The sequence below is a fragment of the Telmatherina bonti genome (genome assembly GCF_933228915.1).
Source record: "Telmatherina bonti genome assembly, chromosome: 23".
NCBI lineage: Eukaryota > Metazoa > Chordata > Actinopteri > Atheriniformes > Telmatherinidae > Telmatherina > Telmatherina bonti.
In genome coordinates this window covers 6,565,259-6,577,695 of record NC_136632.1, presented here as the reverse complement: position 1 = coordinate 6,577,695, position 12,437 = coordinate 6,565,259, and the positions used below count along the sequence as shown (strand labels likewise).

General features: G+C 36.9%; 2 protein-coding genes across 2 annotated transcripts in view; one reads left to right on the top strand and one right to left on the bottom strand.

Moving 5' to 3' along the window:
- Positions 1-431: 431 nt before the first annotated feature.
- guca1aa (guanylate cyclase activator 1Aa) lies at positions 432-3,117 on the top strand (the record flags this gene model as incomplete). The annotated part of the gene is made up of 4 exons (XM_079263561.1): positions 432-629; positions 1,799-1,948; positions 2,046-2,139; positions 2,990-3,117. The coding sequence occupies 4 exons, from the start codon at positions 432-434 to the stop codon at positions 3,115-3,117; spliced, it is 570 nt and encodes a 189-aa protein (XP_079119687.1).
- Positions 3,118-7,167: 4,050 nt separating this feature from the next.
- orc5 (origin recognition complex, subunit 5) overlaps positions 7,168-12,437 on the bottom strand; it is a 15,633-nt gene continuing 10,363 nt past the window's right edge. Inside the window, exons 9-14 of the mRNA XM_079263168.1 lie at positions 12,295-12,350; positions 10,434-10,546; positions 10,267-10,314; positions 10,064-10,174; positions 7,468-7,580; positions 7,168-7,377 (exon numbers count right to left, since the gene is read on the bottom strand). Coding sequence (XP_079119294.1) covers positions 7,332-7,377; positions 7,468-7,580; positions 10,064-10,174; positions 10,267-10,314; positions 10,434-10,546; positions 12,295-12,350 — 487 coding nt within the window. The 3' untranslated portion in view covers positions 7,168-7,331. The remainder of the gene's footprint in view (positions 7,378-7,467; positions 7,581-10,063; positions 10,175-10,266; positions 10,315-10,433; positions 10,547-12,294; positions 12,351-12,437) is intronic.

The following is a 12,437-nucleotide window of genomic DNA, read 5'->3' as shown; positions in this document are numbered from 1 at the left end:
GTGTGCTTTGCAACGTGCGTCAGTAAAGCTGCACGGCTGATAGGTGAGTCCACGCGCAGAACAAGATGTGTCTTATCAGGCACGATGCATGGCTGTCCTGTGTCTGCACGTGATGGATGAAAGCTGAAAAGTGCTCGTCAGCAAATCTCAGGGTAAACGTGGAACAGCCAACCTGCCCTTTTAATGAAGTGATTAAGCTGATCATCTGTATGTTTGCCTGGATTACAGCCAGTGATTAAACCCAAGGAGAACACTGAGGGGGGGGCGTGGAAGCACGGGAAACTACAAAAGGCCCTGGCTGACTGCCACGCTCACCCTAAAGGTCCCATTGTTGTGTGACTGTGAACAGGGATAACCTCCGCTTCACAGTAGACCAATTGGGCAGCGCGGTTCGTGCATTCAGCTACATCTGGGCCTTTTGCTCTCAGAAAATGGGAAACTCATCGGGAAGCACCGTGGATGACCTCCAGGCGGTGGAGATGCACCTCTGGTACAAGAAGTTCATGACAGAGTGCCCTTCTGGTCAGCTCACCCTGCATGAGTTCAAGCAGTTCTTCGGGCTGAGGGGTCTGGATCCAGAGGCCAACGCCTACATAGAGCAGATGTTCCGAACGTTTGACATGAACAAGGTAAGATCACAGCTGTGACGGCTTACATGGAACATGAGAGGAATTATTACACTTCTTTCAATATCAAATGATGGAATAAGTTTCTACAGACACAAAAGGAACGTATAAACCAATTACTGGTTTTTAACAACTGGGTCCAGAGGTAATAAAATAGATTACATTAGGATGACTTGTGATAAAATTCTACATTATGAAAGTCTTCTTATGCGATTAGATTTTAAAAGAAAAGGTTTTAAAAGCTTAGAAGCTGCTGCTATTTCTGCCCTTTAATCAGCTTCTTCCATTTAGATACTGGTCCAGTGTTTCTAAGAGCTTCTTCCTTTACAGCCTGATGCCATTTCTGATTTTTTTATTTATAGATGAATATAAGAAACAAGAAATAAATTACAATGCAAACTAAAAGTTCTTGACATTTTCTCTCTTTATGAGACTTTTAACTGTTCAGGGTTTAAAGTCTTTGTTGTTAATGTGTTATAATATCTTTGAGTTAAAAAAGAAAGCAGTTGTAATACAGCTTTGAGATCATTTATCTAAATTCTCTTAAGTTATTCATGTATTCTCTATTATTTAGGAGTGGAAAAAATGCTCCAGGAGTTAAAGACTAATAGATATTCTAGGTTGAAGATTCCTCAATCCATGAAATTTGGGCTTTTTTTTTTTTTTTTTTTTGGTCAAAACAGCCATTTGGTGTTTTTATTTTTATTATTTTATATCTATTTATATATTACTGTTATTTTTATTATTACCTCGCAGTTTCAGGACCATAATGGATTAAACATCTGACACAATGTTCTCCTGTTTCTGCAAAACAAGCTGGAAACTAAACCTCGTGGCTACAAGCCTGAATCCCACTCCCACTGTAACCAGTCGGACTAACTGGAAGCCTTTTCCGAGCGATGGGTTCATCACTGGACGTCATGTCCAGACGCTCTGTTTAGTTTCTCCCTCGGCTAACAAAAGGCTGTGGTAATCTCTATGCTTGATTTAAACTTGTGTGATTATGTGTGAGACGATGCTTTGATGCTCAGATTGTTCCGACACAGAGATAATCCTCTGTCCTGGTCCAGATCAGCCTGCAGATGCTGCAGAGTTTCTGCTTAGTCATTACAACTTTGAATGGCTGAAAATAGATAAATATGATGTTAGACTCTCGCTGCTTGTTTCTGCAGGACGGCTACATAGATTTTATGGAGTACGTGGCTGCTCTGAGTCTGGTGATGCGGGGAAAGATGGAGCACAAGCTGCGCTGGTACTTCAAACTTTATGATGTGGATGGAAACGGCTGCATCGACCGGCACGAACTCCTGAACATCATCAAGGTTGATCCCGAAATCCCCTCATCCTCCTTCATCACGCTGCTTTTTCAGTCTGGCCTTGTCTCTTAACGCAGCAGCTGATTCTCTGCTTCTCCTCCAGGCCATCCGTGCAATCAACGGGAATGAAAACCAGGAAACTTCAGCGGAGGATTTCACTAACAAGGTGTTTGACAGGATCGATGTGAACGGAGACGGTGAGTTCCTGCTGGTTTAGACGTCAAATCCAGTCAGCAAACTGAGAAAAACTCAAACATTTACGAAAGGATTCAACTTCTGTGACAAGAACTGACACTAAGACCACCTGCAAAGTCCTCGTTTTTATTCTCATCATCAGCGCTAATGCAGCATCTCACCTTAAAGGTGGAGTATGTAAGATTTTCAATATTTAAAAAAAAAAAAAAAAAAACTAAAAAATAACTACAATCATAATTAGTTTTTTTAAACATGTAGGTTCCAGTCTGTCCATATTTGATTCGTTATTAAATTACAAGTTTAATTAATGACAAAGACCCTTCTTGAATGTTTGCCTACCAGTAAAAAAAAGAGTGCTTTTTGTCATTAATTAAACTTGTAATTTAATAATGCATCAAATATGAACAGATTGGAACCTACATGTTCAAAAAACTTTCTAATTATGATTGTAGTTATTTTATTAGTTAGTTTATCTTGAAAATATTGAAAATCTTACGTACTCCACCTTTAAGGCATTTGCATCCATGGGAAGTTACTGTGTAAATATCCCTTTTATCTGCAGAGAAATGTGTTGGAGACAAGTCTCAGCATCATGTATGCAGTTTGAGTAGAAAAACTCTTTAATGTGACGTTCCAACATAAACCAGGAACTTAAAACTAAAAGCTTAAACTATAAAATTATAACAATAACAGGGTGGAAATTGTCAGTTTGAGCTGTTGTCTGAATATTCTTTAAATAAAGATCAGTGTTTAAATAATCTACATGTCAAACCAGTGCTAATCCAAACTGGCCTTCTTCTGAACCAGTATGCATATTTAAAGTATCTGAATATAATTTGCCTGTTTGAACAGGTGAGCTCTCCCTGGAGGAGTTTGTGGCCGGTGCTCGCAGTGATGAAGACTTCATGGAAGTGATGATGAAAAGTTTGGACCTCCGCCACATCATGGCCATGATCCACAGCAGGAGGCACAGTGTTTAGGATACGTCTGCACACATGAACATGTTTAATCGCTGAAGGGGCGACACAGATGCACTTTAAATGGGATGACTCAGTCAATCCCTGCAGATGGGTCATTGTCCTTGTTTAATGATAGTGAGCTCTCCCAAGGCCACCCTGGCGTGAAGGATGATCTTCAGGACAGTCCACTTAGCCTCAGACAGCCTGAGGGATGAGGAGGAGGGAGGGATGGAGCAGAGCATCCACCACATGTTTTATTCTCTGTCCCTCTGCATCCGGTTACCTCCTCTTGGGGTTTAAAGGAGGAAGCAGGCTGGGTAACATCCATGCTAATTTGATCAGAAACTGGCTGTGAAGGTGAAAGCCTGTGGAGAGATTTAGTAGTGTGCTGATAAGACTCTCAATGTTTACCTTTTTTATCTTTTCAACTTTTATACAAAAAAAATAATAAAAGGAAATAAAAATCATAAATTCAGGAATGTTTAAAGAAGCAAAAAGCAAAATACCAGCTTGTTTTGTAGTTACTTTGGAAGATTAGCTTCTCGTTCTGCTGAAACACGTAGATGACTTTTTATTTCATGTGTTGGCTGCGCTCATCTGGTGCCTTCTGTGTGACGAGAATATGTTCAGCTTACGCTCATTTGTACACTCAAAGTAAAAACTCTTTAAAACACCTGAGTGTGGGACGTTTCATTTTTGTTGTTTTAACGCAGGAGAGAAAAATAAAGCATATTTTAAATAATCAGATTTTTTTTAAAAAAGCGCATTTAAAGATTTCTATTTTTTCATGATGCAACATTTTTTGTTTGACATTTTTATTCATGAATACTTTAGTATAATTCTCTTCTCATTGTTTTACATGGATGCACATCCGTATTTAAAAAAGCTCAATTCACCTAAAAGGGTTAACTCAATCAGCATTTTACAACACCTCAATTTATCGTTATAATTTAGATAACCCAAAATATATAATAATTTGCCAAAATTGTGAATCCATTCATCTGGGATTACTTTAATTTTTATTATATACCATGGTTGGAGATAATTCTAATGCCAACTAGATCATTATTTTCTTATATATGCACCGTAGTTCAGCAAGTTAAATCACTGTAATGTCACTCCATTGTGGGCGTCACCATAGCAACAGATTCATCTACTGATTCAGCTGGTTTTCAACAGGTGAACAAGAGAAAACCGCTTCACAGCTGTTCTTCAGCATAAAAAGTACATCAAGGCCAACATGAAATAGTTCCTGTACTTTAGCATATTTAGCAAAAAAAAAAAAAAAAAAAAAAAAAAAGTTATTAAATGTTGGAACGTGGTATAAGCGGATTAAACAACTCGCATTAGATGGTGATAATGCATTAGATGGTGATAATGCCTTAGATGGTTATAATGCATTAGATGGTGATAATGCATTAGATGGTTATAATGCATTAGATGGTGATAATGCATTAGATGGTTATACTGCATTAGATGGTTATAATGCCTTAGATGGTTATAATGCATTAGATGGTGATAATGCATTAGATGGTGATAATGCCTTAGATGGTTATAATGCATTAGATGGTGATAATGCCTTAGATGGTGATAATGCCTTAGATGGTTATAATGCCTTAAATGGCGATAATGCATTAGATGGCGATAATGCATTAGATGGTTATAATGCATTAGATGGTTATAATGCATTAGTTATAATGCATTAGATGGTTATAATGCATCAGATAGTTATAATGCATTAGATGGTGATAATGCATTAGATGGTTATAATGCATTAGATAGTTATGATGCATTAGATGGTGATAATGCATTACATGGTTATGATGCATTAGATGGTCATAATGCATTAGATGGTCATAATGCATTAGATGGTGATAATGCATTAGATGGTTATAATGCATTAGATGGTTATACTGCATTAGATGGTGATAATGCATTAGATGGTTATACTGCATTAGATGGTAATAACGCATTAGATGGTTATACTGCATTAGATGGTGATAATGCATTAGATGGTTATAATGCATTAGGTGGTGATAATGCATTAGATAGTTATAATGCATTAGATGTTGATAATGCATTAGATAGTTATAATGCATTAGATGGTGATAATGCATTAGATGGTGATAATGCATTAGATGGTGATAATGCATTAGTTATAATGCATTAGATGGTGATAATGCATTAGATAGTTATAATGCATTAGATGTTGATAATGCATTAGTTATAATGCATTAGATGGTGATAATGCATTAGATGGTGATAATGCATTAGATAGTTATAATGCATTAGATGTTGATAATGCATTAGATAGTTATAATGCATTAGATGTTGATAATGCATTAGATAGTTATAATGCATTAGATGTTGATAATGCATTAGATAGTTATAATGCATTAGATGGTTATAATGCATTAGATAGTTATAATGCATTAGATGTTGATAATGCATTAGATAGTTATAATGCATTAGATGTTGATAATGCATTAGATGGTTATAATGCATTAGATGGTAATAATGCATTAGATAGTTATAATGCATTAGATAGTTATAATGCATTAGATGGTTATAATGCATTAGATGGTTATAATGCATTAGGTGGTTATAATGCATTAGATGGTTATAATGCATTAGGTGGTTATAATGCATTAGATAGTAATAATGCATTAGATAGTTATAATGCATTAGATGGTTATAATGCATTAGATGGTTATAATGCATTAGATGGTTATAATGCCTTAGGTGGTTATAATGCATTAGATGGTTATAATGCATTAGATGGTTATAATGCCTTAAGTGGTGATAATGCATTAGATGGTTATAATGCATTAGATGGTTATAATGCATTAGGTGGTTATAATGCATTAGATGGTTATAATGCCTTAGGTGGTTATAATGCATTAGATGGTTATAATGCATTAGATGGTTATAATGCCTTAAGTGGTGATAATGCATTAGATGGTTATAATGCCTTAGACCACAGAGGGCATTGAAACCCTGTCATCCATGGATCAGAGTTGTTTACTTAATCAGAGGTCTGAAAAGTGCAAAGCACAAAACAAACTAATTTGTGACTTTTGTTGATTATTACTTTAATAAAAGCCGTTTGTGTTATATATTGTACATAATTAGAAAGCTGGATGAGTCATCTGTCCAACGAGTTGAAACTTGTGAGGTTTGTGCCTCTGTGGAAGGAGCCGCACAGCTGAAAGTGTGGGTAGTACCCCCCCACACGCGTGATATTCTGTTCAGATATGGATCACAATATTGGATCTCATTTTAGCACGTTTTTTGGAGTCACCATCTACATGTTCAGCTGTTATTCACTCCACAGAATCCCAATCCTTACAAGTTATACCTTGTTGTAGAGGTGACTAATCAGGCTTTCCAATCATGTATAATCAACTGGTATTATCAAAGGACAGAAATATAAAAAACATATTTCCTTCTAAAGGCTCATCAATGACACAAAAACACAAACCAACAAATGCTGTTGTCATCTAAATGCAACTCTTTATTTCACACATTATTTTAGATAATTTTGGCTTCATCAATTTTAAATATAATTCACTGAAAATAAGAGAAGTTTAATTCAGCACTTCCTGACAAATCCCAGTATTAACTGGAATACAGAAAAAGTTACACTGTAATGAGTCTTTGACATGTCATTTAGGTAAATCAGGCCAGAAACAGTTCTTACAAAAAAAATAAACAAAAAATCCCTTTTTTTTTTTAACAATAAAGAGATCCTGAGAAGCATCTTTATTTAGATGTTTAAAACCTGTACATCTGTCCCAAGGTAGCAGCAAAATCCTCTGACTTACTGCTGCCACTCAGCAGGGTAAACACACATCAGAGAGCTAAAATCCTGCCTCTGAACAATGATGGACAATGATTCACCTGTGTGGTGCCAGGATCCCCTCATGTCAGGAGAAACTGGTAGAAAACCACAACCGAGACCGAGCAGCCCGAGTGTTTATGTCTATCTCTGTTCTATTGCAGTCTTTACAGGATATTTATACATTATAACAGAAAGAAAAGTTACACACAAATACAAACACATATACAGGCAATGAACTTAATCAGTCACAAGGGGGAAGCGACATAATCAGACCAACATCAGGAATCTGAGCCCCTTGTTCTGTCAAATGCTTGTCCTTAAATGTGTTCATGCAGACGAAATCTCTCTTTTATCTGACGGTCTCTCTGTCATCTCGCTGTTACGCTCTGCAGGCTCACAGGAAGTCATACAGATACTTCACAATGTCAAAATTCACCGTCCTGGGAAATAAATCAAACATGTTCTCTGTGAAATACTGTAAAAGGTCAGTTCCCTTGAATAATGCGGTTAGTCTCGGCGAGAACACTCACCTGGATATGGCGCAAATGAAATCCAGTGAAACGGCACATTTGTACTTTGGGGCATCGAGCTGGTCGTCATGACTGACCTGAGCCAGCAGCTGTAAGGTCACCAGAGATGAAATCTGAGAGGACGGAGAAAGGATGCTCTTTTGTACACACAGCTTTTTTTTTTACGTTGATGCAGCAGTCCAAAATGATGAAAGCCAGTCGCACAGATATGGTTTGAGTCGTGTTTCCTAAAACCGTTTCATGCTCACATCCCTGAATAGATCTGTAAACCAGTGACCATACGGCTGGAAAACTTTCATCTGAGACACTGGCTTTATGCTTTTACAATAAATAGTTTCCCATTTCCACCTAAAATGTAGAAAAATACAATTTAACATCAGTCTCTTATACTGAACATGCCTCTTGGTTTGCTTATCTAGTAAATAGGAAATAAAAAGTGTGAATTGTTTTCTAAATTGTGCGATACCCCGAGGCTTCAGCGAACACTGATTGCAGAGAAAGGGTTCAACAGGACTCAGCAGGGGAAAACCAGACGGCTGCACTCGTTCAGGACGGTAAAATGGTTGCATAAAAAAAGACAATGTTACACCACAAGAAAGGTAAATCAGCTTGTTAAGTTCAGGGCTTCTTCACTGATAATTAGGGAAGATAATTTAATATCAGGTAAGGCTGAGAATTTCACACAGAAATCATCCCAGCAATCAGTAGATAGCCATTATCCCGAGTAGTCAGTCCCACAAGAATACGAAGCGTGAATGTTAACATCTAAAGCAGCCTGATGAGTCATGTGGGCTGATGAGAAAGACCTTTCCACTTCTAAGAGAAAACATCTGTTAACTGTTAAGCATGGGGTTGGGTTGATCATTGTTTGGGCTCTTTGGAGGCAAAAGTTAAACCACACAAAGATGAAAGAACTGCACAAGTTCAATAACTGCATGTTTCAACACAAAGCATTCATGAGAGCGCCCCCTTTTTTGTAATTTTGCTGAAATTATTGTTCATTTTTGGGTTAAAACTCGAGGTTCAAAGTCTAAGAGTAACTTTTTTCCACATTTTTGTTAATTAATAATTCAACTGAATGTCAAATCATACTAAAAAATCAGCCATGAACAAAGCTGAGAGTCACAAACTGATGGTTTTGTAAAAATCCTAAAAGGTTTTTTCCCCACAACCACATGGAGAATGGAAGTGGAAGAGAAGTGGCCAGAAATCCTGGAACTAGAAACCTCTGACAGGGTGAAAAGTGGGAAATGCTCCATACGAGAATGAAAAGACTCAACAAGACGTTTAAACTAAAAAATTGAAAAAAAATTTATAAAAAATGTATTAATTAAATGGAGTCATTTTAAATCAAACCATTATAATCCCACCAAAACGCCAAACGGCCAGTTTAACATCTAATTTGCATCCTGTTTCTTATTTGAGTTCTCTCCAGTCAGTAAAAGTCAGTCTGATGTTGATCCTTGTCTTTTGCTCTGTAACTTTCTCTTTCTTCTCCTCTCTTCCATAAATAATGTCCTCTTGGATTTCCTTGTTTAATCAGCTATAGTACAGATTCAAAATGGCCAGTGTTGATATCCAGTTGCTGGGGTGTGACATGGTGAACGAAAGAGAAATACAGCCGTAGCATGATGCTGCAGGATGCAAAAAGAGTTATGAAATGTTGTTTCTCAACACTGGGACACTACAGGGTCACAAAGGCTCCATGCAAGTCCAGGATGAGTGTTGGTGTGCCATCAAAACCAGTCAGCAGAACAGTTTTAAGGCCAGAAAGCTTTGTGGTGTTCCTTTAATCATTCTGTATAAAAACCAAAGCAGAAGCCAGTTCTGCAATAAGTTCTGATTGGTTGGTAAGAGTCACACAGCATTATTTTTAGGATTTCTTTTTGCTTAAACAACAGCATGCTTTCATTTAGATACATGACTGCAATGTTACTACATTTTGGCCCATTGCTGTTGATTTGTCATCGATTTTACACCATAATGAGATAGTGTTGACTTACATATTTTTTAAAGCATGGAAAAGACTGTCCACATGTTTAAAATCTGAACATTGTGGTGACCATCTCATGTAATTTTGTTCTGTGAACCCCTCTCTCACTATCTGAACCCAATAAATCCTGGCACAGTGGGCCGGGACTCTCAAGGCAAAACAATTCTGGATGCATCTGTTTGCAAATGAAGACTTATCCTGTATCTACTTGGTACCTGCAAAATAAAACATTTGTGAAAATCCACAGTTCATCTACTTTTTATATCTATTATTAAACAAAATAGATGTAGTTTGATTTTACAACTATTTTCTGAACAATGAAAAATAACCAACTAGAAAAGGAAAGTGTGCCTGAAGCAACAAACCTGTAGTAAATAAAAGACGTCAGCTAAATCAAATCTGAATTACTAAAAAACATCACAACTCTAAACAACATCAACATGTTTTGTGCATTGTGTAATTTAATCTAAAATGTACTTATCTTGTTTCGAACTATCTGTGTTAAATGTGCAGATATGATGACTGCAGATTCCCTGGACCCTCTGCTTCCTTACTGGTAACGCGGTAGATTGCATTCGAGTGCGGAGCAGAGAAAGGTCTGACCTGGGAGAAGATGCTGGCAGTCGGGGCGACCCTGCTGTCCACTACGCTGTAGAAAATGGCGAGCAAGCGGTCCAAAGGGAAGGGCTTCGGCCCCAGAAGGTGGTTACTCGTCTAGAAGAGGCAATAAACCCGTGTTGAATTCTCTCCTAAAATCTATCAACAACAAATCTTAAGATTAAAACCAGGACTGTGAGGATTAATACCTTCTCATTTTTCTTCAAGAAGTTTGTTTTTCTGATTTTACCGTGGTGCTGTTGGGCAGAAACAGAACATCATCGTCTCTAATTCCAGCAACCAACATCCTGCAGCAGCTCTGCGGCTCCACAACCACAGGAAGTTTCCAGGACAAAAGGAGATAACATTTTCCTACCTTTAGAAAGAAGCGCTTATCTGTGCGGGATGGGTTGTAGGAAGCCAGGTAGGCGGCGATGAGCAGGTACTTGGAGTAATACGGCAGTTCAACATGAGTGTGCGCTGATAAACCTTTGGCAGAAGACAATAAATGTGTTAAGCCGAATTATCGCACATACTTATTCACTAGTACTCAGTTAAAAGTACTGGAAAGAACACAACTTTAACCTTTGTGCCTTCCTCAGATTTAGTACTTTCAAGTGGCCTTTATGGCGCTAAATGTCCTCAACAACTGCTTAAAAATAATTTTACACTCGCTTTGTTCCCCAAATCATTAAATCAGCTTCATACCTGTTCAAAACTAACAATCACTCCATCATTTTAGGACTTTTAACCAGTAAGATGCCAGTTTAATGGTTTAACTTTTTAGTTATTCATTAAAATAAAACCACGAAAAACAAATCAACATAGATGTCATGGGATGAGTCTTGAATATTTCCTAAATTAGCAGCAAAATTGATCTTTTCTACATGTATTGTCGGCATGCATGTAAAGGAACTTCTGATTATTAAAATATGATTATATGTTTATTAGGATATTAGTTCACACACACAGAAAAAGGTGGTTTCACAGCTCCAAGCTAGAAAAATATAACTGAGAAAAATGCTAAAATTCCCTGGATCTGATTACATCCGAAAAACAGAAGAATCTGACGTAATCCAGTAAAAATCTGAAAATGTAATAATAATAATAATAACACCAATTACAATAATAATAACAACAAGAACACCTCAATATCAAAGGACAACGTAGAAAGGAACATTAAAAACCGAGGACAACATAGTGACGAGGCGGGCGGCGGGGAGGACAAGAAGCTGGACTATTTTTCTCCAAAATGAAATTCTTCTAATAAATAATGAAGAGTTTTAACTGTAATAACTGTCAGATTAAAAGATGTAGTTTTAATGGAAGTCAGCGAGGCATATTTTGCCCATAAGGTCCCCAGAGGCGAAATCTGACACTACATAAAAAATATTAATGCAATCAAGTTAATTTAACTAGTAATCTCTGACATATCTTATGCTCAAATCATCATCAAAGCCCAATCCCACTGATAGTTACCATGTACAACATAAGTAATGACTATTTTTCATGATTTTAATGAGCAAATAATAATATCTAAACATTAAACCAGCATTAAGTCTTACAATCATTGATTTTTGTTCAAGGAGATTTAGCTAAAAAAAAAAAAAAAAAAGATATATATTTTTGGCCAAGGAGGGAAAAAAAAAAAAAAAAAAAAAATAAAAATAAAAAAAATAAGGACTTTAATCAAATCAGTTTTGCTGCGAATCTTTGACATACACTACCAGTCAAAAGTTTGGACACACTTTCCCTTTGGATTTAAAGTGAAAACATGTCCAGAAGTTTGACTGGTAGTGTATGCCAGACTCTAATCACCACCACACCCCCACCCCTCTACTATTTATCCTAATGCAGGGATCCTCTATCTTCAACTGGTGTGTTTTTTCTTAAAGAAGCAATGCAATAATTGGACAACTCAAACTGAGGGAAAGGTCTTAAAATTATCAAAATCTTTGGTACTTTTGATTGATTCATGGAAAAAAATTAGTAAAAAAAATATTTTAAAGCCCTTTTTAGTGTGTAAATATTTTGCATCTTGAGTATTAAAGGCATGTAAGTGAAAAAGACAGTGGATAAAAAAGTGTGACTAAAATAGTCATAAAAATCCCCTTGCTGCAACAAAGATGAAACAATCACCAAATAAAAACAAGACAGCGAGAAAAACGTGCCCAAATAGCAAACATACGTCAAAGTTCACAGTACGGTGAGTAAATGCAGCAGTTTCATGTTCGCACCTCTTAAAGCTCCAGTCTCGCCGTCTTCCGCTTGCTGCATCTGCTCCCACTGAAGACTACACAGACGCAACAAGGGAAAAAATAAATCAAGAAAACCAAAAGCTGTCATTTCAAGAATGGACTGGAGATAATATCACGAGGAA